At 39.1% G+C, this 26,102-nt stretch overlaps 1 protein-coding gene and 1 long non-coding RNA gene across 2 annotated transcripts in view; one reads left to right on the top strand and one right to left on the bottom strand.

Moving 5' to 3' along the window:
- The window catches only part of LOC124721432 (dual specificity mitogen-activated protein kinase kinase 7-like), a 175,227-nt gene extending 156,306 nt beyond the window's left edge, over positions 1 to 18,921 (top strand). The window contains exons 9-11 of the mRNA XM_047246407.1: positions 1,267 to 1,815; positions 8,446 to 8,604; positions 17,696 to 18,921. Of these exons, the coding sequence (XP_047102363.1) occupies positions 1,267 to 1,815; positions 8,446 to 8,599 (703 nt within the window). The 3' untranslated portion in view covers positions 8,600 to 8,604; positions 17,696 to 18,921. The remainder of the gene's footprint in view (positions 1 to 1,266; positions 1,816 to 8,445; positions 8,605 to 17,695) is intronic.
- LOC124721433 overlaps positions 1 to 26,102 on the bottom strand; it is a 33,299-nt gene that overhangs the window by 1,495 nt on the left and 5,702 nt on the right. Inside the window, exon 2 of the long non-coding RNA XR_007006330.1 lies at positions 8,457 to 8,593. This is a non-coding gene — a long non-coding RNA (uncharacterized LOC124721433). The remainder of the gene's footprint in view (positions 1 to 8,456; positions 8,594 to 26,102) is intronic.

The following is a 26,102-nucleotide window of genomic DNA, read 5'->3' on the forward strand; positions in this document are numbered from 1 at the left end:
TGAAAGAAAGGATATAGTGGAGACATGGCTTAGCCACAGCCTGGGGGATGTTTCCAGAACTCCGCTGCAGAGTGAAAATCTCATTCTGGAAACATCCCCCAGGCTGTGGCTAAGCCATGTCTCCGCTATATCCTTTCTTTCAGGAGTGCTAGTTCTGCAAGGTTCGCAGGAGAGCTTCTGTAAAGTTTGGAAGGTAGGAGACGAGATACTGGCAGAGGTAAAGCTGTGAGTACCGGGCGTGAGTCGTGCTTCGGTAGCTCAGTTGGTAGAGCACTTGCCCGCGAAAGGCAAAGGTCCCGAGTTCGAGTCTCGGTCGGGCACACAGTTTTAATCTGCCAGGAAGTTTCATATCAGCGCACACTCCGCTGCAGAGTGAAAATCTCATTCTGGAAACATCCCCCAGGCTGTGGCTAAGCCATGTCTCCGCTATATCCTTTCTTTCAGGAGTGCTAGTTCTGCAAGGTTCGCAGGAGAGCTTCTGTAAAGTTTGGAAGGTAGGAGACGAGATACTGGCAGAGGTAAAGCTGTGAGTACCGGGCGTGAGTCGTGCTTCGGTAGCTCAGTTGGTAGAGCACTTGCCCGCGAAATGCAAAGGTCCCGAGTTCGAGTCTCGGTCGGGCACACAGTTTTAATCTGCCAGGAAGTTTCATATCAGCGCACACTCCGCTGCAGAGTGAAAATCTCATTCTGGAAACATCCCCCAGGCTGTGGCTAAGCCATGTCTCCGCTATATCCTTTCTTTCAGGAGTGCTAGTTCTGCAAGGTTCGCAGGAGAGCTTCTGTAAAGTTTGGAAGGTAGGAGATGAGATACTGGCAGAGGTAAAGCTGTGAGTAACGGGCGTGAGTCGTGCTTCGGTAGCTCAGTTGGTAGAGCACTTGCCCGCGAAAGGCAAAGGTCCCGAGTTCGAGTCTCGGTCGGGCACACAGTTTTAATCTGCCAGGAAGTTTCATATCAGCGCACACTCCGCTGCAGAGTGAAAATCTCATTCTGATAAGCATTGTTTGGTCCAGTTTGGTGTTGATATGTATTTATTTTCCTTTTAATAACCATATTGTCCATTTTACACCATTTTTATAACCTTTGTTTGGAAAAGTGAGCTAAAGCATGAGCTCTAGGCAAGCAATTAATGTCACTATAAATTATAGTAACTGTCTTTCCTGCATTTACAACAATACACAAAGTGCCATTTGTGTGGTATATTTCATGTAGATGTTTCGTTATGTGGCAAGCTATATTTATAGTTTTCTAATTTTTGCTGTTAACAGGAGCGGTTTTCTTGGATCACCTGTTCCTGGTCGGAAACGTTTCCCTTCTGAACCACCTCAGCAGCAGTACTGTTCACCAAGCCCTTTGGCATTGCAAAGGTTTTACCAACAACATATGCCTCTTCAAAATCACCATCATCAGGTGAATAGCTATCCCACTATGCAGCCAGCCTTAGCACCTCATCAACTTAATATGGAAGCCGCAGATGACAGTTCGAAATTGGACGATTCCAATGGCTCAAGTGGGGTTGTGAAGAAACGTTTTGCGTCATATTTGAAGTTTCACTTAGGAGGTAGTGAGTCACGAAGAAATTTGCCCCCACCAAGACTTTCTCGGAACATTTCACCAAGTCCAGGTGCAGCTTCTGTTCGACAGTATTCTCCTGCCAGACAGTCCCCGGAGCCACCACCACGGTTGAGTAGGATATCAGCAAACAGTTTAGATGGAGGTGCAGCGGGATCATCACCACTTACAGTAAGACGTGGCTTATTGGATGTGTCCCCAGTAAGAAGAAGCTTTGCCGAAGGCTCACCTTCTCTTTGTAGAAGGTAAGGCACTCACAAAATACCATTGGTTTGTAAAGTAAAATGGTTTTTAATGACATTGTAGTACTGATATTCTTTGTTTGAATACAAAACTGGCCATTAAAATTGCTACACCAGGAAGAAATGCAGATGATAAACGGGTATTCATTGGACAATATATTATACTAGAACTGACATGTGATTACATTTTCACGCAATTTGGGTGCATAGATCCTGAGAAATCAGTACCCAGAACAACCACCTCTGGCTGTAATAACGGCCTTGATATGCCTGGGCATTGAGTCAAACAGAGCTTGGATGGCGTGTACAGGCACAGCTGCCCATGCAGCATCAACACGATACCACAGTTCATCAAGAGTAGTGACTGGCGTATTGTGACGAGCCAGTTGCTCGGTCACCATTGACCACACATTTTCAATTGGTGAGAGATCTGAAGCATGTGCTGGCCAGGGCAGCAGTCGAACATTTTCTGTATCCAGAAAGGCCTGTACAGGACCTGCAACATGCGGTCGTGCATTATCCTGCTGAAATGTAGGGTTTCGCAGGGATCGAATGAAGGGTAGAGCCACGGGTCGTAACACATCTGAAATGTAACGTCCACTGTTCAAAGTGTCGTCAATGCGAACAAGAGGTGACCGAGATGTGTAACCAATGGCACCCCATACCATTACGCCACGTGATATGCCAGTATGGCGATGACAAATACATGCTTCCAATGTGTGTTCACCGCGATGTCACCAAACACAGATGCGACCATCATGATGCTGTAAACAGAACCTGAATTCATCTCAAAAAAATGACGTTTTGCCATTCGTGCACCCAGGTTCATCGTTGAGTACACCATCGCAGGCGCTCCTGTCTGTGATGCAGCGTCAAGGGTAACCACAGCCATGGTCTCCGAACTGACAGTCCATGCTGCTGCAAACGTCATCGAACTGTTCGTGCAGATGGTTGTTGTCTTGCAAACGTCCCCATCTGTTGACTCAGGGATTGAGACATGGCTGCACGATCCATTACAGCCATCAGGATAAGATGCCTGTCATCTCGACTGCTAGTGATACGAGGCCGTTGGGATCCAACACGGCATTCCGCATTACCCTCCTGAACCCACCGATTCCATATTCTGCTTACAGTCATTGGATCTCAACCAACGCGAGCAGCAATGTCGCGATATGATAAACCGCAATCACGATAGGCTACAATCCGACCTTTATCAAAATCGGAAACTTGATGGTATGCATTTCTCCTCCTTACACAAGGCATCACAACAACGTTTCACCAGGCAATGCTGGTCAACTGCTGTTTGTGTATGAGAAATCGGTTGGGAACTTTCCTCATGTCAGCACGTTGTAGGTGTCGCCACCGGCACCAATCTTGTGTGAATGCTCTGAAAAGATAATCATTTACACATCACAGCATCTTCTTCCTGTCAGTTAAATTTTGTGTCTGTAGCACGTCATCTTCGTGGTGTAGCAATTTTAATGGCCAGTAGTGTATATTGTTTTATTGTGTATATCTCTACTGTCTTTAGAAGACAATTATTTGAATTATTCCTGAAAAATATGTCATAATCGAAGTGTCCATTTGCTTTCATTAGCTGCATTTACATTTCACGGATGTCACTCTTGGCAGGTAGAAGAGTCACTGCAGTTCTTCATGAAGTTATTCCCTGTAATGATAATTAAACTTTAGTCATTAATACTGAATGCTGGCATTTTATGTTCAAAGCAGTAAATGGATCTGCAAGCAGAAAATCAGACAACAACTTACTTGAGAATATTACCTGCTATTAAATTAGCCTACCACATTTATGTGTCAGTGACCAACAGTGACAAAGATGTAATGTAAATGTAGTACATGAAATTTCTATGGTATAATGCACCATACTCTCAACAGTGATCCATAGTTTACATATTTGAAAAGAACATAAAGCTGTAATTTCATTCAGTAATACTTTTGTTAGTGCTGATACATCACAAGTAGTGCCCTTAGAAATGAATCCTTGTGCCTAAGTGTTTTTAATTTAAAATAGCAATGTAGCTCTTCAGATGTGGCACGTGCCACAGTGTTGGGTTTACAGTACTGCTATTGCATTTTGAGACTACCTTTGTTATATTCTATACTATGCCAATGGCCTTACCGCAGTGGTAACACTGGTTCCCATCAGATCCCCGAAGTTAAGTGCTGTTGAGTAGACTAGCACTTGGATGGATGACCATCTGGTCTGCCAAGCATTTTGGCAAGCGGGTTGCACTCAGCCCTTGTGAGGCAAACTGAGGAGCTACTTGTTTGAGAAGTAGTGGCTCTGGTCTCGTAAACTGACATACGGCTAGGGGAGTGGTGTGCTGACCACATGCCCCTCCATATCCGCATCCAGTGATGCCTGTGGGCTGGGGTGACACAGCAGCCGGTCGGTGCCAGTGGGCCTTCCAAGGCGTGTTCACACGGAGTTTAGAGCAGTTTAGTTTTGTTATATTCTATGGCTTGAGGACTTACATAAAATAAATTTGCAACAAAACTCACAAATTTCTCACACAAATGTGATAATCAAAGAGTAGCATTTGTCCATCACATTATTTCTTGCAGACTCAGAATGCTGAATCATTTGTGTTTAATGTAACTAATCACTGTACTCTGGGCCAGTTTTGTAAACCTGTCTCCTGAAACTATGAGCTGCTGTCATTATCTGTAAAGAAACATAAATCACTGATTTCCGTCATCAATTGTGATAGTTATCTTAGTCGGAAATTAATCCAAAAGATGTCAACTAAAGCACAGGAGTCATTTATCATTATTTTCATAGGTATTACAAACTCCCAGAACATTGTCCACTCATTGTGACTCAAATGAGCAGTCCTTCCTGAGTGTATATATCCCACTGCAGTAGATTTCTCACATTATCAGCGTGTAATGTGAAAAGAGAGAAGAAAAGTGGGGTGAAGCTTTGTGTGGCACTGAGAGACAGGCATGATGGCTCAATTGGTGGTGTGTTACTTGTAAAACACAGGGTTCTAAGTTCAAGTCCTTGTTGTGCACATGCTTTTATTTTTTAACAAAAGGAAATAGACACATTTATGATATGAGAAAGACCTAAAATATAGCAAAATACCAATTAAAATACAAAAGTACAGCATTAATATGTAATTATTTTAATGCACATGGTCCAATGTCAATAGAATTATAGTGACATAGAATTTCGTTTTTACATTGAATTGATTTACAACACTTATGGTTTCTGCTAGGTAAATTCAAGTAACCAAAACAAACAAACAAAAACTGAAAAAAGAAAACAACAAACTGAGGACATGCAATGAAAAAATTGCAATACATAGGTGAACAGATTGGCTTAACTTTCTTTTACTAATAGTAAATGTTTGTTGGTTCACTTAGTAAATCAATTTTTTGCTACAAGGCAAATAACCCTCCCCATCTGACACTGAATTTGTCATATTTAGACAGATTTGATCAAATATGTCACAGGTGCACTATTTGTGTTACTCTGTAAATCTTTGAAAATTTATACGTATATAACGTAATTGGACAGGTAAAAAACTTACTCACCAGGTGGCGGCAGAGGAACACGCATATAAAAACAGATTTTACTTATGCAAGACTTCAGAGCTTGTGGCTCTGTCTTCTGGCAGAAGGATTGAAGAGGAAGGAAGAGGGATGTAGGAAAAGGAACTGGAGAGCTTTAAGAAAAGGGATGGAGCTTGGAAAAGTCACCCAGAACCATGTGTCAGGGGAGATTTACTGGACAGGATGAGAAGGAAAGACTGACTGATGGGGACTGCACCAGACAAGATTTGGAAAGCTGAGTGATTAAAATTGTAAAATAGGGTAATATTCCAGATAGAGAGTACTGCTAGAACATTGTGCACAAGTAGGAGGGGACAGTGAAAAATAGACAGGTCAGAAGATGAAAGATGTAGAAAACTAAAACAGAGTGAAGGAAGAAGTAGTTACTGTGAAAAAATACTGAGATGGAAGAAATTAACGTAGATTAAGCCCATGTGTGTGGTGAGCACAAAGGACATGTTGTTGCAATAGTTCCGACCTGCAGAGTTCTGGGAAACTGGTCTCTGGGGGAAGAATCCAGATGGCACATGTGGACATGTGGTGAAAAAGGCACTGAGGTCACGACTGTCATGTTGTAGAGTATGTTATGCAACAGGATGTTGTGTGTTGCCAGTGTACACCTTCTGCTTATGCCCATTCATGCTAACTGACAACTTGGTGGTAGTCATGCCAATGTAAACGGCCAAACAGTGTTTACATTACAGCTGGTATATGATGTGTCATTTCAAAGGTGGCTCCCCCTTTGATTGTATATGTTTTGTTGGTTACAGGACTGGTATAGGTGGTGGCAGGAGGATGCACAGATCAAGGCTTGCAGCGGGGATGGTCACAAAGGTAGGAGATATATGGTAGGGGTGCAGAAGGAGCATAGGACCTGACAAGGATATTGTGGAGATTGGGAGGGCAATGAAAAGCCATTCTAGGTGTGGTGGGCAAAACCTCAGACAGAATGAATCTCATTTCAAGGTATGATTTTAGGAAGCCATGGCCTTGTCAAAGTATCTGATTAATAAATTCCAGACCAGAATAATACTGAGTGACAAGTGGTGTGCTCCGAAGTTGTTCTTTGATCAGCAGTACCAAAATTGGATGTGGTGGCCTGGGATATCTGCTTTTGAATTAGGCTGGTGGGGTCATTACATCCAGTGAAGGCTGAGGTGAGAATGATGGTGTATTGCTGTAAAGAGTCTGCATTCGAACAAATACGTTTACTTTGAATGCCAAGGCTGTATAGGAGGGACGTTTGACGTGGAAAGGATAGCAACTGTCAAAATGTAAGTACTGTTGTTTGTTAGCAGGTTTAATGTGGACAGAAGTGTGTAGCTGGCCTACAGTGAGGATGAGATCAACATCAAGGAAAGTGGCATGGGATTCAGATTAGGTCCATGTGAAATTTAATTAGGAAAAGGTATTTAGGGATTCCAGGAAATTTAACAGCCCAGCCTCACCATGAGTCCATATGGCAAAGATGTCATCAATGTATCTAAACCAAACCAGGAGCTGAAGGTGTATGGATCCCAGGTAAGGCCCCGCCCCCCCCCCCCCCCCCAAGCGATCCATGAAAAGGTTGGCATACGAAGGGCCATTCTACTCCTCATGGCTGTACCTCTGATCAGTTGGTATGTATGCCCCTCAAAGGTGAATTAGTTGTTGTAAGTATTAAGTTGATTAAGGTGAGAAGGAAGTATGTCATAGGTTTGAAATCAGGTAGGCACTGACTGAGGAAATGTTCAGCAGCAGACAGACCATGTACATGGGGGATGTTGGTATAGAGGGAAGTGGCATGAATGGTGACAAGCAAGCTGTGTGGTGAGAGTGGGATGGGCATGGATGTCAGACAATCTAGGAAATGGTTGGTATCTTTAATATTCAGTATTTCCCTGGTCTTGAATGTGTTAATCATCTACTTCAACAAGGCCATGACTTCCTAAATTCATGCCCTAAAAAGAGATCCATTCTGTCTGAGATTTTGCCCATCCTGCCTAGACTATTTTTTCATCGCCCTCCCAAACTCTGTAATATCCTTGTCAGACCCTATGCTCCTTCTGCATCCATCTCCTAACAATATGGATCCTAGCCCTGTTACCATACCTGCTGCAAGACTTGCTCTATGCACCCTCTGACCACCACCTATACTAGCCCTGTAACTGGCAAAACACGTAATATCAAATGGGGAGCCACCTTTGAAACAACACATCATATACCAGCTGTTATGTAAACACTGTTTGGCCTTCTGCATTGGCATGACTACCACCAAGTTGTCAGTTAGGATGAATGGGTATAGGCAGAGGGTGTATACCAACAACACACAATATCCTGTGACAGTCATGAACTCGGTACCTGTTTCACCACATGCGCCATCTGGATTCTTCCCCGAGACACCAGTTTCTCAGAACTTCACAGGTGGGAACTAGTACTATATTACGTCCTTGGCCCTCACCTCCCAGGTGGTCTTAATTTACGTTAATTACTTCCATCTCAGCATTTCTTCACAGGAACTGCTCCTTTCTTCACTCCATTTTAGATACTTTTCTGATCTCTACCCATTTTCCTAAAGCTCTCCAGTTCCTTTCCCTTCATCCTTCTTCCTTCCCCTTCAACACTTCTGCTGGAAAAATGAGCCACTGGCTCCAAAAGCTTGCATAAGTAGAACCTTTTTTTTATATGTGTGTTCTCCTGCTGCTGTCTGGTGAGTAGATTTTTTTAATCTATCCAATTACATTTTACATATTTAGTTTTTACAAAACCTTTAATAATTTATGGAACTCATAATTTTTCAAAGTCATATGACAATATATCTAATAAGGCGACCAGCATCAGTCTATTTCCCCCATCCTCCTCACTGCTCCTCTACCTTTCTCCTAATTTTCTCTGTTTTCCTGCTCATAATGCTTTTATTTTGTTGCTAGTATATTAACAGTGTCAATGTTCAGTGCTCCAAGGTAAGACTCACACGATGTGCACTTCATCGTCCAACATTTTATTCATATTTAATATTGCTTTAATTCACTTAGTTCTACATTGTTGAGAAGTAATGTATGGGAATTTCTGTAGGTATATATCACCATCACCTCCTCAGCCACCTCCTAGAAGATTGTCAGAGAGTACATCAGTTCCTGGATCTCCACAACACAGGCGGGTGGAGCATTTTCGAGCACGTTTCCAGTACACCCCTGAACCTCAACGACGAGTACTGGAGGACCTGTAGAAAAAGTAATAATTTCAGTCTGTTATTAGTACCGAGCCTGGAGCCTGAAGTTATATTGGGCTTATAAATAATGAAATATCTTTTTTTTGGGCATATGCTTACAGGATATTATATAAACATCTGTAAGGAAATATATCACTAACCCCAAACTATCAAGTATACAACCTTGGCATAAAAGAAAAGATCACTTGCTTAAAAAGAATCTATATGTAATGCTGTAATGATGCATGACCCTTTTTTGATCTTTAATTGTATCTTTACATTGTGACAGGTTTCATCATCATTTATCAACTCAGTGGTAGTAGATTAACAGGCTACTACATATGTTTTCTTGCACTCCAACATAATTGTTGTGTATATTGTTTAACAATAAGAAATTAAACTAATGTCACAAACATGTGAACTTATGAAATATTTGGAGGTAGTGTGCTTTTCTTTAAACAGAGCCTATTTGAGTTCACATGCATCTGCATTTGTTCCTTCCATTGCTCAAAATCTTTCAGCAGTTATTTTCCATTAGATGTATAGGAATCTGTCAGTTTGCTTTCCACTGATGCATAGAATATGTTTTAAATTGCTCATCTTATGTTACTGAGCTGATTGATTTTGCTGAAACTCGTGACAGCAAGTTATTACTGAAAAGTGGATGTTCACTAATACGCCAAGCCAAATAGCTCCAACTAATCAGCAGTTATATTTATTTTGTGAACAAATTTCCATTTCCAAAGCAACAATGGACATCAGATCCTGAGTCAAGGGAAAGCCAGCAGATCAGGAGGAAAGAGAAAACCATTAAGCAAAGCTAAGAATAGATATGATTTAAAAACATGATAAGCTAGACATTACTGAGACAGCAGTTGATAAACCACTGAAACGGGAAGAAATTATTGACAATAAAAGCAGAGATGAGACATAAATGGGGACAAACAGTGCAAATAGTGGAGGAGAAGTGATCAAAGGAAGAAAAGGCACAAAAGCCACAAATCATAAAAAATAAAGGAACTCAAACAAATAAATGCATGAGTAAATGGGAAATGATAAAGAGAAAAGGAGATAGAAGGACAGTATGAAAGAAGGCAGGAAGATTACGACTGAGAATCCTATCAGTGACAAGGTCATAAAGACAGACTGGACAAGAATGGGACATAAAATTGGCCATATGCTCTTTAACTTCTCTGGACGTGTTAACGCGCACACCTTTGTACCTGTCCCTGTGTGCTCTGAATGTGTTCACGTGCGCCACCAGTCCTTCTACCTGGTACTCTGAAAGTGTCTATGTGTAGACATGATCAGATTACCATGTTCAGAGCACACAGGGACAGGTACAAAGGCGCACGCGTTAACACATCCAGAGCAGTTAAAGGGTTAAAGGAACTGTCTTTTCATTCGCCATTAAAAACCTAAATCTGAATTTGGTGGATAGGGATTTGAACACTGCTTCTCCTGAATGAGGTCAAGAGTCTCAACCAATGTTACTTCTCACTGAATTAAAGAGTTAGGCAAAGATAGGTACAGTTAACATAATTTGACATCAGTGTGTTAAGTTAGTTTCCATCCATGCAGTTTTGAGTTACTGACGAATGCAGAAAAAAATCCATATTAGTTGGGCAATGAAGCAGTTTCCAAGGCCATGTTCACTATGTTGCAGGTATTGTATCTTACTGGTATGGACTATCTATTATTAATTTTCAGTGATGGCATAGTAATTGTGCTACCACCATTAAAATCTGAACAACACTTGCTTGTCAAATGATATATTACATGGCTTTTCTCACTGGAGACTTTCCCTTTGAGGAAGCAGGTCTTATTAATGATGGGACTGAACTATCTACAGGTAGTAGGGTATATAGGACAAGTGTTGTATGGGGGAGGGGAGAAGAGGGGAATCAAAAGAATATTTAACACATGGTCAGTTGATAAGCAAATGGGTTGGAAAGGAACTTAAAAGACATTTCAGGATGTTGTAACAGTAAGAAAATGCTTTACTGGATGGTCTGGAGTGAATAGAGGCCTCATCATCAGTTTAGGGACTCACAACAATAATAGCTCTGGCAAATAAGTTCACTGATGCATTCCATATCATGAAAGCATTGTGTGATAAAAGATAAAGTTATTTGTTAGTGTGGAGAAGTATGGATTGTGACATTGGGTGACATGTACAAGATACCTGCCCAGAACTGACTAAAGAAGTAATTGCATGAATTTAGGCAGTGTTGAGAATGGCTGTGTGTTCAATTTAAAAAATCAGTATCTGAACAGAAATATTTTACTCAAACCTTCAGGGGAGGGAGAATTTTACATGTCAACTGTCAGAGTGTAAATACTGTTGTTTGTTGGTGGAGTCAGCATATACTGAAATGTGGAAGTGACAATCAGTGACATGCAACTCATAATTGAAAATGCTGGTATGAGATTCAGCAAATCTTGCCTGTGATAATTCATTCATGTATTGTAGAAAGTCTGAGCAATTCAGTTCCAATTTGAATTCAGTAAGTGAGAAATGTTGCAATCGTTTCAGAACTGTATGAGAGACAGGTCTGTAATGTCAGTTTCTATGTTTACCCTTAGAAGGTGACAACAGCAGAGGATTAGGAGAAGGCATCCGATTGATTGGAGGATAATGTATGACTCTTTGTGAGTTTTTGTGACTCTTTAATGCTTTGATTATCCAGTCGCATGGATATGGTTCTCCGCCATTCCTCAGGTGCATTGAGGATAGGCTAAATCCTACAATCCTTTCTTACCATATCAAATTTCTTCACAATTATCCCAGTGTGCTCTTTGTCAAACTACTCAATAGTTACTTATTCAGTGCTGAAAAATCTCACACCATTCTTCTTACAAATGACTTTCTATCAGAGGGACATTTGACTATGAATTTCACTGGAGTTTTCTAAGACTTTTTCGTCCCTCATATTCCTCTAGCCAACTGACTCATTCCATGTCATAGTGAGAGGCCACTGTTATGATCCACGGAACCTGCAAATAGCTAACTGAACTAGCAATCTTACTATTGATGCTATTTACCTTCATAATAAAATTCTTTATGTATGTGAATTCTCTGCATCTGAAAATTTGAACACTCTGCCAATACTGGACTAGACAGGATAGAGTTAATTCAAACCAACAATATTTTAAACCTTTGAGTCCAGCCTTGAGTTTGTCTGTACTTGTAATACTAATATTTGTCTGGCACGTACAAACACATCAGACACAATATAGAAGTGCATATTGCCTGGAGGTGGCTTGCTAGGTTCATGAGCTGCAGTGTGATCTTCCACTCAAATCTCAAATACAGCTGCAGAGATACTTTTACTGTACTGTACTTTCATATTATGGAGATCATGTTGTTAATATCTGTATGGCATATGTTAATTTTCCATATACGATTTGAATGACCTTAGGCTGAAACTAGTTTTGGGAAATTAAGCTGTGGTGGAATCATTGTATTATAATTTTCACAGTGGAACCCAGCATGACCATAACATTTGCCTGAAATAATTTTGAATGATAGAGTATATCACCTAAATTTCTAGACTTTTATGAGTGACATTTATTGCCATTCCTGACATGGATCATTGCTTTGTTGATTTAGCAATACCAATCCAGTTGAATAGCATTCATTTATAGCACTGACTGAAATTGTTAGTATTTTCACTTTTTTCTCCCCACATTTGACTGACATTGTTGACCTTATCTTCAAATTCTAGGTAGCTCCTAGGATTTATCAGAATAGTGCTACTGCTTTCCCCTATATATCCAAAAGAATCATTCACCCCTATATATCCAAAAGAATCATTCAGCGCATTTTATGTATCAGGATTTCCATTCTCGCTTGCAGTCAGCTCTGATGTAGAATGTCTAATACACAAGCCAAGTAAGAAGTCAGACTATATGTTTTTATTCACAGTCTTGATACAGCATGTTTGATTATTGCAACAGTGATGAGCACTGTTCATGTCAGAATTGATCCAAGTTATTGATTTACTCTTTTGTTTCAAATAGTAATCCACTTTTAAAATGTTAATGCTATATCATGTAAGTTCATCCTATACTTTAAAGTGAGATTTAAAATTTGACCGGGAATCGTCCATTAAAACTTTAGCTATATTGTGACTTGAATCGTTACACCTAAATTTCACAGACATTGCTTTTCAAATGGAATACTTCAGTCATGCTCCACAGACTATCTCCCAGCTTCAACCTGCAACTACTTTTCTCCATACATTCCAAACTTCATGAATAGAAGAAATATCAAAGACACTTACTTTTCCAGAGCCTCAGGTTGTTAATGGTGTGAAAGTTTTTGCATTTGGTTAAATATTAATTGTGTTGAACATTTGATTGACTAAGTAGGATAAGTACTGTCTGTGAAATGGATTTGAGCCTCAGTCTGAAAACACAGATTTGAAACTTAAAAAAAAAAAAAAAAGCTCCATGAAGGCATTATCTGAATGTGATGGAAATTGATAGATGTGATGTACATGTTCAGACAAACAAATGATTACAATTTCAGAAAAATTGGATGATTTATTCAAGAGGAAGAGCTTCACAAATGGAGCAAGTCAATAACATGGTGGTCCACCTCTGGCCCTTATGCAAGCAGGTATTTGGCTTGGCATTGATTGAAAGAGTTGTTGGATGTCCTCATGAGGGATATCATGCCAAATTCTGTCCAATTGACATGTTAGAGCATCAAAATCATGAACTAGTTGGAGGGTCCTGCCTGTAATGTGGTTTTGGCAGGCACGAAGACAAGAAGTAGACATTCTCACTGTGTGCAGCCAGGCATTATCTTGCTGAAATGTAAGTCCAGGATGGCTTGCTATGAAGGGCAACAAAACAAGGCATAGAATATTGTTGACATACCACTGTACTGTAACAGTGCCATGGATGACAGCCAAAGGGATTCTGCTATGAAATGAAATGGCACCCCAGACAACCGCTCCATGCTATTGTGCCATGGTGGGCGACAGTTAGGTTGGTATCTCACCACTATCTGGGGCATCTCCAGACATGTCTTTGGTCTGGCATCTCATTGATTAAAGTATACTTGTTTTCAGTGATGAATCCCACTTTGGACTGAGCCCTGATGAGCAGCAAAGACGGGTCTGGAAACATCACACGCTGTATGGCCCAATAGCCAGGAGTGATGGTCTGGGGTGCCATTTCATTTCATACTGGAGTCCCTTTGGTTGTCATCTGCAACACCCTTAGAGCACAGTGGTATAATGACAATATTCTAAACTTCATTTTTTTTGTCCTTCATAGTCATCCTGAGCTCACATTTCAGTGAGATAATGCCCACCTGCACATGGCAAGAGTCTCTACTCCCTGTCTTCATGCTTGCAAATCCCTACCTAGGCCAGCAGGGTCACTGGATCTCTTCCCAATTGAGAACTTTTAGAGCAATATGGGCAGGGCCTTCCAGTTGGCTCTGGATTTTGTGGTTCAAACATGCCAATTGGGCAGAATTTGACATGATATCCCTCAGGAGGAGATCCAACAACTCTATTAATCAATGCCAAACCAAATAACTGCTTCCATAAGAGCCAGAGGTGGACCAATGCATTATTGACATGCCCAGTTTGTGAATTTCTGTCCCATGAATAAATCATTCAATTTTTCTGAAATTGCAATCATTAATTTGTTTATATATGCACATTACATCTACCACTTTTTGTCTCATTCAGATAGTTCCTTCATGATACAGCCCTTTATTTTTAAAAGGAGTATATTTGGAGAAATGCTTAACAACGTGCTGTCTTGTAATTCTTATTTATTATGCCCAGTTTCAGTCTGAGACCATCCTTTAGGTAATAAGGAACACAATCACAGTATCACATGTCATATGTGTCTTCACATACAAAGAACTCAGTCTGAGGCAATCGTTTGCCACAAGACAGCATTGTGTTATGCATTTCCCCAAACACAGGTTTGATAGATTAGCAAAAGAGAAATAAATAGAGCAATTAAGAACTAGGTAAAAAAACTGAAAGGAGGAATGATGAAAAAGTAATATTAATAATGAAAAAATACAACACATTTTCCCATTTTTTCATTACACACACACACACACACACACACACACACACACACACACACCTTTGACCTCCTACTGTCTCCAACACCTTCCCCTCCATCTCCGTCACCGACATGTCCTCAACTGGACTTGTTAGTAAACCTGAAAGCCTGTTGTGAAGTGACATCAAAATGACATGTCCCACCATGTGACCACAAAACTTAGCAGCAGTTGACAAGTGAAGAACTTTGGTGACACCGTCTTGGATTTCATTGTGTTTACTTGTTTTTGTATTTGTGTTATGAAGATATGCAATGGCGCATTGAAGATTTATTGCAGATACATCACTATTGGTACGATTTGTTACAATTAAATGCCAATTAGTGATACATAGGCAGTAAAAGACTTCAGGAGATCCTAGATGAAAGACAATATTGTCAAAAGTTATGTATGTTCACTGTGGTGTTGTGGTTAGAAACGTGGAGTTACAGAGTCAAAAGAAGTATATATCTTCAAGTTTCTGTGACTTTCTTATTAGTGCAATAGAATTCTGTTCTGCAGTATTTGATGTTATTTACATTTAAGAGAACTATCTCTCTCAGGAGTAAGTTTGTTCTATTTTGTGACTTTAGTCTAATTAAATGGAAGATGAAATTGCTGCTAGTGAAATAGATGGCAGTGATATTTATATTCTTGTTTGTCACAAATATCTGGCTGTTTATTTCTTAATATGTCACGATTTATGAGCTGTGGTTATGAAGGAACCTAAGAGCACATTTTAAATTGCTGTGAGTGAAATGAGCAACAGTGACAATTATATTCTTTCTTAATTTTGTTCATCATAATTGGTGCTTTAGGAAATCCTGCAGATATGTCATTCATGATTTAAACAATGAAAAATATTTATGTAAACAAATGCACTTGAAAATGGAAATAAATTCTCAAACCACATTGTGCTAAGCATGAAAAAATAGTAACTTGTGGAGTTCTTAATTATTTAAATCATGAATTATATTCTTGCTTGTCACAAATATTTAGCTCTGTCACTCATGACTTATTGGATCAACTGCTACTGACTTTCATGATTGCATCGAGTGACACATCATTTTCACCTCACTTTCCAGTAAGCTTCATGTGAAATTAACTTCTCCCTCCTCACAACAAATAGTTCCCTCTCACCCTAGGGTCTGAGTGACCTCCACTTCCTTTTTAAATAGCCCAACCTCTCTCTCTCTCTCTCTCTCTCTCTCTCTCTCTCTCTCTCTCTCTCTCTCTCTCTCTCTCTCTCCCTCTCTCTCTCCCTCTCCCTCCCTTCCTCCCTCCCTCCCTCCCTCCCTCCCTCCCTCCCTCCCTCCCTCCCTCCCTCCCTCCCCCCTTCCTTCAAAAAGATAGTAGATTGTACATTAATTTGTGGACTACTTATGTACCTGTAGATGTATTAGTTTGCTTTTATATTTATCTGTCAGCAGTGCTACAAATTTTGCCTGGTAAGTGTAAACACTTGCCAGCAATTCTGTCTCGTAATTTTATAGTCTTCTCAAGTGAATTTCCCTTATTACTAGATGCTTTGATTATACAATCTCAAGTAAATATGGAAATAAAAAACTTGGCATGTATTAACAAGATGGACCTTAAAATTATTTGAAAATGCATTAGCAAATAAGAATAACTTTGTGCCAAGTGTCATTTAAAAGAGAAAACTGATATTTACACTGAGCTGACAAAAGTCGTGGGATAGTGATATGCACATATACAGATGATGGTAGTATCCTGTACACAAGGTATAAAAAGACACTGCATTGGTGCAGCTGTGATTTGTGCTCAGCTGATTTATGTGAAAATGCATCCTATATGATTGTGGCTGCATGATGGGAATTGACAGACTTGAATGCAGAATGGTAGTTGGAGCTAGACTCATGGGACATTTCATTTCAGAAAACATTTCCAAATTCAATATTCTGAGATCCACAGTGTCAAGAGTGTAATGAGAAAATCAAATTTCAGGCATTACCTCTCTCCACAGACAACACAGTGGCTGACGGTCTTCACGTAATGACTGAGACAGTGGCGTTTTTGTAGAGTTGTCAGTGCTATCAAACAAGCAATACTGTGTGTAATAACTGCACAAATCAATGTGGGACATATGACAAACATACCTGGCAGGATAGTGCAGAAAATTTGGCGTTAATGGACTATGACAGCAAATGATCAACATAGGAGCCTTGCTAACAGCATGATGTCACCTGCAGCACCTCTCCTGGACTCACGACCATATCAGTTGAACCTAGATGACTGGAAAATTATGGCCTGGTCAGATGAGTCCCAATTTCAGTTGGTAAGAACTGATGATAGGGTTCAACTGTGCTGCAGATTCCATGAAGCCCCATCCCATGTTGTCAACAAGGCACCATGCAAGCTGGTGGTGGCTCCATAATGGTGTGGGCTGTGTTTACATGGAATGGACTGGGTGCTCTGGTCCAACAGAACTCATCATTGACTGAATGGTTATGTTTGGTTACTTCAAGACCATCTGCAGCCATGTTCCCAATTTTTATGTTACCAGGCCACAATTGTCCACAACTGGTTTGAAGAACCAACAATTTCACCACCCAGATTATCTGACATGAATCCCGTTGAACATTTATGGGACATAGTTGAGATGTAAGTTTGTGTATAAAATCCTGCACTGGCAACACTTTCCCAATTATGGATGGCTATAGAGGCACCATGGCCCAGTATTTCTGCAGGGGCTTCCAATGATTTGTTGTGTCCCTGCCATGTTGAGGTGCTGCCCTACACCAGGCAAAAGTAGGTAGGACATGAGCTTAGGAGGTATCCCATAACTTTTGTCAACTCTGTGTACAACTTCCCTACAAGAAAAAAATTATTTTTAGAAATGCAGTAATGAATATTGAAAGAAGTACAAACACATTACCTCATATTAGTGTGAACTCCTACTTTTATTAGTCAGCTCATCATTAAGCAAATTTTGTGATATATTGCATGTTAATTAAAGTAAATAGTTCAGTAAAATCTTACCCATAGTTAATTTATGACTTATGTTTATGTTTCAGATTCATTTCTTGAAGACAGTACAATCAAGCAGTTGGATTAGAGTTCCAATTGCCATGGGATAGTGCACTTGGCTAATGTGTTTGCTTAGCCCAGTAATTTCCCTTTCTGTAAACTGCGTAAAGAACATTTGTTGGAGTGTACCATGGAATGACTTTTATATGTGTTTATATTGATTATTGCAAGTTGTTATAATGATTATTGAAAGTTGTTATAACTCTTCAGTGAAAGCAGTTGTTCATGTAACAATTTTAAATGATAGTTAGAGAAACCTTAAGGCGAGACTGTCTATTGTGTTTGGCTGTGCATAAAGCTCCAGTGATTATTTAGGAGAGTATGCCAGAGCTGCTCCTGCTAAATGTTATAAAACTATTTTTGATGAGAGGCTTCAGCAGATTCTGCATACTGATTCATTATTTGTGTACCAAAGAAAATATGTTATTGCTGTTTAATGCACATGACTAGTATGCTTGAACAGTTCTGACATAAAACATGTAGCAATGGAAGATGATATGGCAATCCTTTTATTTTATTTCATACAGTACACTGTTACAATAGATTTTGGATTTTTTAAAATAATTTGGCCAACTTTAAATTCGGTACAATTAATATGTTTCAGAACAAAGAATGTTTTTGCAAGTCATAAATAAGAGAAGGCACATTTAGATGTCCAAAAGTAAAGCTTAATTGGTATATTGTGTTTTGAAGTATCGTCAAAATGTTTTAATAACTCTTTTGAAGTAATTGTTTTCTTTTGTGGTGTTTGAGTTTCTTACATTTTGTATTGAAATTCGAAATTGAGTTTTTGCAGTTGATAATATAACGAAATGTGTGTTTAACACTATCTGTGCTTAAATTTTTGCATTTTTATATTCAACACATGAAATATGCTGACAGAACTTGAGGAGATGGAAGAAAATGAATTGCAAAATTGTCGCAAGAATTAAGTCCTAAGATATTAATTATGTGTTGTTTTATTAGAACTACAGGTATTACAACTTATGAAAGCATGCATACTAAGAAACATTACTCCAAGAAACTAAATACCAAAATTGTATCATTAACTTTGTGCTACATTATGATGTCATGTTATAAGCTCAGGGAGACCGAGTGGCATTAATGCATTTTGTTTTACATTTTATGATTTTTTTAAAATCTCAATTTGAAATACATAACAATACAAATTAATAAAATAGGGTATATTTAAATAAATGTCATTGGCATTTACAGTTTCCCTCTTACATGTTTTATTCTTGTTGTGATGTATTCTTTATTATTAAGAGATCAGTGGAACCAATGTGATATTTGTGGTAGAACAACCAGTAAAATCTTACATTTGGAATTGTATACATGCACTATAAAATGACATTCAACATTCTTCTTCACAAACATTCTTTTGTTCTGGTTGTTACATCCAAATTAATTCATGAATCAACTATTGCTTCATTAAATTCCTCTTTTACATCATTGTGTTCCACATTGCCTTCTCTTAGTGAGAAACAGCAATTTTCTTTTCATCATCACTAAATTTTGCTGCTCAGGGTGGCAAAGAATAACTGAGACTCAGAACAGAGTATAGAAAAAAGCCGTAAACTTTGTCAAATTCTGTGCATACCAGTCAGCAACACTGCCTGCATTGAAGACACACATTCAACATTGTTATCACAAGTTATATGTCTGTGGTAACGATTCAGCCACTGTATAAGGAAACATGTTTGTTTGTTTGTTTATTTATTTGCATATTCTTTGCATGGTGTCATCACAGTGATAGCTTTTGCAAATGTCATGACTACATAGAAAAATGTGATACTTATGACAACCATTTTTAATTTCGGGAATACACATGTGTGTTTATGATTAAAGCCATGTAAAACAGATATTTGGTAAAAAATATTGACAATAACATTCAAACTTGTGAATCTGGATATAGCATTTTTATAGCCACAAAATTACAGTAAAAAGTTTAGAGGCTATCAACACTGCATGGTTTTTCTGTTTTATTATAAACTCATATATTTGAGTAGCATTATTAACAGTAATATTAATCTTCTTTGATCTTAATGGAGATTATAGACACATGGCAAATTATTTTAAAGTCAGTAAGTTGCCCATTAAAATACTTTGATTATGCTGAAAAATATCTGGTAATCATTTCGTGCAACATTGTCATGCAGGACAGAATGTTGGGGAGAGGGGAATTAAGATACCAAAATTCACTGGATTAAGCTGATTAAAGGCAGAATTAATTAAAGGTAGCTAGTTGAACAAGATATTCTCTGTGAAGTCACTGTACTTTTAAAACAAGAATTTTGGTAAATATTTCTCAGTTGGTTTCACTAGATCAGTCTTCTTGATAATATGACATTATGGCATATTATTTATTTTTATCCATTATTGACTTGCTTGAGGACTGCTCCCATGTAGATGAAATTTTAAAACATTGTTTTTTCAAACTGCTTAATAAACCTAAAACACTCAATTTCAGATACTGCAATATTTACACAAATCTTGGTACATTCTTGAAGTTATAATTTGAACATAAATTTAAAAAATGACCTTTTTCTATTTAAAGTAAAAAATTACTTGGTAGTTATTTTTTTTAGTTCTTAACAGTAAAAAAAAAAAAAAAAATTGAGTGTGCATGGCCCGTGGAACAATAGCATAGCTAAGAAAATTTATTTGACAATGAGAGCTTTAGGCTGTATTGTTGAATTATATTTATAGATTGAAAATGTAATTTAACTCTAATAATACTCATGAGAGAAGTATCTGATAATCTGTGTTCAATGAAGGCTAAGGCTTGCTTGATACAATTAATTATTCAAAATCTGGTTGGTAACGTGTCCAGATTTGTTCAAAGAAAACTTGTGAGATGTTTCCTGTGAAGACATTATAATGTTTTGAATCAATTAAGGAGGTTAAACTCTAGTAATACAGTGTGACTAAAAGAAATTTTCTGACTGCGTAACTTTTGAATTCTCTGGGAGCTGCAGTAAAAACCATAATTACTTATCCTTCTGTAATGAATGAAGTCTCTGTTTCTCTGTGCATATTAGGTTATGCAGTATGCTTTAAGCAATATTCCTTTCTTTAATAGAACTGGCATTAGTGGGGAACTGACTTCACTTATTGAGGAAAAAGTAAGTCAGAGAGAGATTATGAGCCTAACATTTAATGTTGGTTTTTGTCATTTCTTTTTCCTGGAAAGAATGAGATGAAACCTTGTATGATTATACCAACTGAGAGCCTTTAAATCATTGGATATACACTTGATTGTTATGTGACAAACAGTACAATGAATAACCAAATATTATTTTTTGCCCAGTCATTTTAAACAACTGAAATAATTTTCAATAGACTTGTAAGTATATGCTTGTCAGAAAAGAAATACTGTAGTGCAGTTTTCATGTTTTGTTGCAATAACAAGCCAGTAACCAGTATATACTCTACAGTTCAATTTAGTTCAAGTCTTTGTGCACCATTGACCACTTACAGCAGAATAGGTTTAGATACTAATATAAATTATAACAGGTTTTACAGATAAGTTCTTACAATTTAATTCCACATCTTTTAGAAACACTCTGAAACCTGGTTTTGATGTTTATTTCAAATAGCTCTGCTGTCTTGTAAAATGGGTATTTCAGTAATGTGTCATAAATCATAACATTGAAAATATTACAGATCAAGGACCAAGTCAATGCTATAAGTTTACTGAAAAGTTTTAAGCATGTTATTTTGTGTGAGTCTGCAGTCTTTGTCAGTCTCTGTAGTGTTGCGAAGGTGTATATTCTCTCTGATGTTGAACTAATTTAAGTTGCTTTTGACATAAAGCAGTGGTATAGATTTGTAGGTTTAAAAAAGTCAGTATCTTGAGTTTGATAAAGAGATGTCAGGCAGGAAATGTGTGATTGAAACAGACCAAAATATTCCATCTTCAGATAATCATTAGTGACTGCATCTGTCAGTTTCTACATGAAATAGCACAGTTTCACTATTCTCTTGCGTACATGGCTAATATGTTCCTCCTAGCTTAATTTGGAATCAGTGTGAAAGCCTAACAATTTTACTGACTTACTTTCTACAGCTTTAGTTAACTGCACAATTAGTTCATGTGTTTCATCAGGATTACAAAGGAGCTCATTAGAAGAAAACCAATTCGTTGCTAGTTCTAGTTTTTCTTGTCTTGGCTGATGCCACTCTATTGTGTTGTGGTACATGTTAAACAGTATTGTGTCATCTACATAATACACCACTGAATTAGCTCCTCCTTGGTAATGTAAATATTAATTGGAATGATGAACAAAAATGGACAAATGACGGAGCCCCATGGCACTTGAGTCCAAACTTCCTTCAGTGAAGAGCATTCTTAACTGAGACTAACTATCTCCTGTTGCTTAAATAGGAAATGTTGACAAACATCTTAGGATTACAGGTGAAATACAGTCACTGTTATAACCAGTTTCTGGACGTTTATTGTGACCAGGAAGGTACTGACATCTCTATCCCCAACTAGATGCATCAATAAAATCTATAATTAATGATTATTTGGCATGTTTTCTGTTTCATCGCACAACACTGAAGCTCACACACACTTCTCAGTGAATAACTTTAATATTATAGCATGCTGACATATTAACATTATTCATTTTTCTTAAGTGGTGTTTTTGAGATTTCCTGATGTATTTGTTCATGTTGATCATTGCACTATCAGTAAAGCAATGGTCTCGGTAAAATATACTGTCCAAAGCAGGAATATCATTGGCTAAACATAATCATCAAATGTGAAACGTATCCATGGAATCGTCATACTAAGAAGAAACTGCTAAAGAGTAAATCCAGTGAATAATAGGATGTGGGAAAGCTACAGTTTGTTAGTCAACAGTGGTTTCTACATGCGGTGTCCATTTCAGTGTAATAAGTGGATGTCTTTATATGAATCTATGAATCTCAGGGCATTTTTCTCTTTATACAGGCTTCTAGTGAGGCTACAGTAAAGCACTGATCACAATAAGACCTAAGCTTCAAGAATGCCTTCATTCTGTACCAGAACACAGCCCACATGACATTTCGTACGTACAGCCATAATTTTGTTGCCATGGGTCTATGAGAGCAGAACAGCAATCGTGTATGCTGCTTCTCGTGTAGATGACATGACTGGAGAGGAAAGAAAGTAAATGTGAAGGAAATGGTGTTAGAGAGTGTATGGCTTCTTTTCTACTATCTTTGACACCATTCCAACATTTTTATTTTGCTGTTTCAATAGGACATTAAACTCAAAGGTTCCTTGCTTTTTATTTTGCCTCCTTTCCTCTTCAGACAAAGTGGGCCCCTTTAATATAGCCCCCGAATGACCTGGTCTCGGGTTCCCGGGTTCGATTCCCGGCGGGGTCAGAGATTTTCTCTGCCTCGTGATGGCTGGGTGTTGTGTGCTGTCCTTAGGTTAGTTAGGTTTAAGTAGTTCTAAGTTCTAGGGGACTGATGACCATAGATGTTAAGTCCCATAGTGCTCAGAGCCATTTGAACCATTTTTTTGACCTGGTCACCTCTCCAACTTTAACTATTTCCTTTTGTGTTCTGAATAAACAATCTGTGCTTCTGAGAGCTATAAACACTGTCTTTATTGATTGTATGTATATCTGTGGGCTGTACTGAGATTTGTGCCTCCTGAGGGTGTGTATGGACCATCCTATCTTTCTTGCCATGAACATAGTACTTTTTTATGGATTTTTGTTATATAGTTGGTTAACTATCACCTTTGCCTGTTATCTCAATACGCGAGATAGCACACTGGGTAAAACACCACATTTGCATTTTCAAGGAGCAGAGATCAAATCCTTGGTTGGCCACAAAAATTGATGTATTCTGTGGTTTCCCTAAATCATTTGAGGAATGTGGGGATGATCCATTCCATGGTTTGGTTAATTTGTCTTCTTATTTTCATCCATTCAAGTTTGATTTCCATCTTTAAGGACCTTCTCTGTGGTGAGGCATCAAACCATACCCTTCCTTCCTTCATCTTTATCTGTTCTATTTTGTCTCTTGGTGTCCCTCACTTTGTGTCCTCACCTGTGCCTAGCAATTGACATATTGTTCATCAAAGCAGTCTCCATTGGGTCATGATTTTTCTTACTTCACCAACATTTTCTTAATATCATCCATTGTGGCAAAACCTTTTATTGTTCATCCTTTATTCAGCCAGCTGTTTGTTTGTTCATATAGACCTCTTGCCTTGTTTGATACCTCTATGTCTTCTAAATAGTATTTTTTCAGTGTTCGTGACTCCTCATTTTTATCATCAATTCTCTCTTTTATTTTCAGTCCCATCATGTGCACTTCCATTTTATCTTCCAATGCCTACACTGTCACTGTCACTACATATATGCATTCACCATAACTAAGCTACAGGTTCACATACTCTTTCTCTATGTCTACATACATACTTAAAAAAAAGGGGGGGGCGAAAAGCATGTAGCAAGAGAGTAGAATAGTTAATCCTGAGAAAAAAATTAAAACTTTATGGTCAGTTGTGAAGGAAGTGTCTGGCCAACAGCAAAAGGTGGAAGATATAAAGTCAGTACATAGAAAAAACGTTTTCGTTACTGATAACTCAGATATATGTACAGTATATTACAATCACTTTCTGAATATAGTAGGTGAATTAAATAAAAACTTAGTTTCTGCAGGGACTTATATAATTCTCTTAGAAAATAGTTTTGCAAGTCTGCTGCCTGAAATACACCTCCATGATACTGACAAGGGGGAGATTAAGTCAATAACTAAATCACTGATGGATATGATGGGGTGTCTAGCAGAAAGGGTGGAAGGAAGATTAGGGTTTATTGTCCTTTCGACAGAGAAGTCACTAGAGGCAGAGCATGAGCTGCGATTGTTGCAAGGATGGTGCCCAGTGCAGAGTCCCAAGTGACTGGAAAAAAGTACAGGTAACTCCTGTACATAAGAAGGGTGAAAGAATGGACCCACAGAATTACAGACCAATATCCTTGACATCAGTTTGTTACAAAATACTTGAATATATTCTGAGTTCGAATATAATAAACTTCCTAGAGACCAGGGACGGCTTCTGAGGTAGTGCCACTGTTCTGTGGCACCACTTGTATAAAAAAAGAAAGAAGAGAAATCTATGTGAACTGTGCATAAAACATTGTTTCAGAGTATGTATTTTCGGATTTGAAGAGGCGCGTTTCGCCGCGTGTGCTCTCGCGGTTTTCCTGAAGCTTGTAGCCAATTGCAGACTGGCACTGTGTACCCTCATAAGTGCCGTGTGAAGGGCTCGGCCATTGTTTTTTTTTTCTCTCTTTATTGTGATTTCATTCCCCTGCCCCACATGGGTAGGGGAGGGCTGTCAGCAGCACAATCCGCCGCTCTTCAGCTGGGTGACATGACAGCTAATACAAGAATAAAATGTTATATACAAGGCGATAAAAAAGGGGGACATAAAACAGAGTAAGGGGAGATAATGCAGGAAAAATACACTGACATGGAGATGTTCAATGGGGGACAATTAAAAAAGTCGACATAAAGTTAAAAAACACAGTGGCGATTCTTAAAACACAAAGAAGACACTGAAGGCACACGCACAGGTTAAAAGTCGGCCACAGTATTAAAAACACTCCAGAACAACACACTTTAAAGCCACCTGGAGCACACATGATGAGCAACAAAACTGCCAGGTGGGACCTGCCAAGGGAGAGGCCAGAGAGGATGGAAAGGAGGGGAGAGCAAGGTGCACCAGGGGAGGTGGCGGGATGAAAAGAGTGAGGGCATCAGCAGGTACACCAAGAGGCAGGAGACTGGTAGGGCAGGAGATGATGAGGGAAGACGAGGCAGGAGGGAGTGCAGAGGCACTGAAGGGGAGCACAAGAGAGGGAGGGGGAGTAGGAGGGGAAAGCCGCTCAGGAGAAGGGAGGAGGAGAGGGAGCTCTGAGGAGGAGGCAGTAGGAAGATGGGGGTTAGAGTTGGTAGGAAGGGTAGATGTCAAGGCGAAACTCATCATCTGGGAGGGGTAGATGGTGTAAGTTGCGTTGGTGGAGGGTGTGGAGATGGAAAGAGGGTGGGACACAATGGTAAAGGCGCAGCAATTGGGGGGGGGTGGGGTGGAGAGGAAGGGAGACACCAGAGGGGGAGGGGGATCAATGCGGCGGGCAATATACAGTGTGCGGATGTGTTCAAGGAAATCGAGAAGGTGGGGGAAGGGGATGGGGTCGTAGAGGATGCACGTGGGGGACTGAAGGGAGGTGCGGAAGGCGAGGCGGAGCGCATGGCGTTCAAGGATTTGGAGGGATTTATAGAACCTGGGAGGGGCGGAAATCCAAGCCATGCTGACATAACAGAGGATGGGGCAGATCAAGGATTTGTAGGTGTGAAGGATGGTGGATGGCTGCCAACCCA

The sequence above is a fragment of the Schistocerca piceifrons genome, chromosome X (genome assembly GCF_021461385.2).
Source record: "Schistocerca piceifrons isolate TAMUIC-IGC-003096 chromosome X, iqSchPice1.1, whole genome shotgun sequence".
NCBI classification, from domain to species: Eukaryota; Metazoa; Arthropoda; class Insecta; order Orthoptera; family Acrididae; genus Schistocerca; species Schistocerca piceifrons.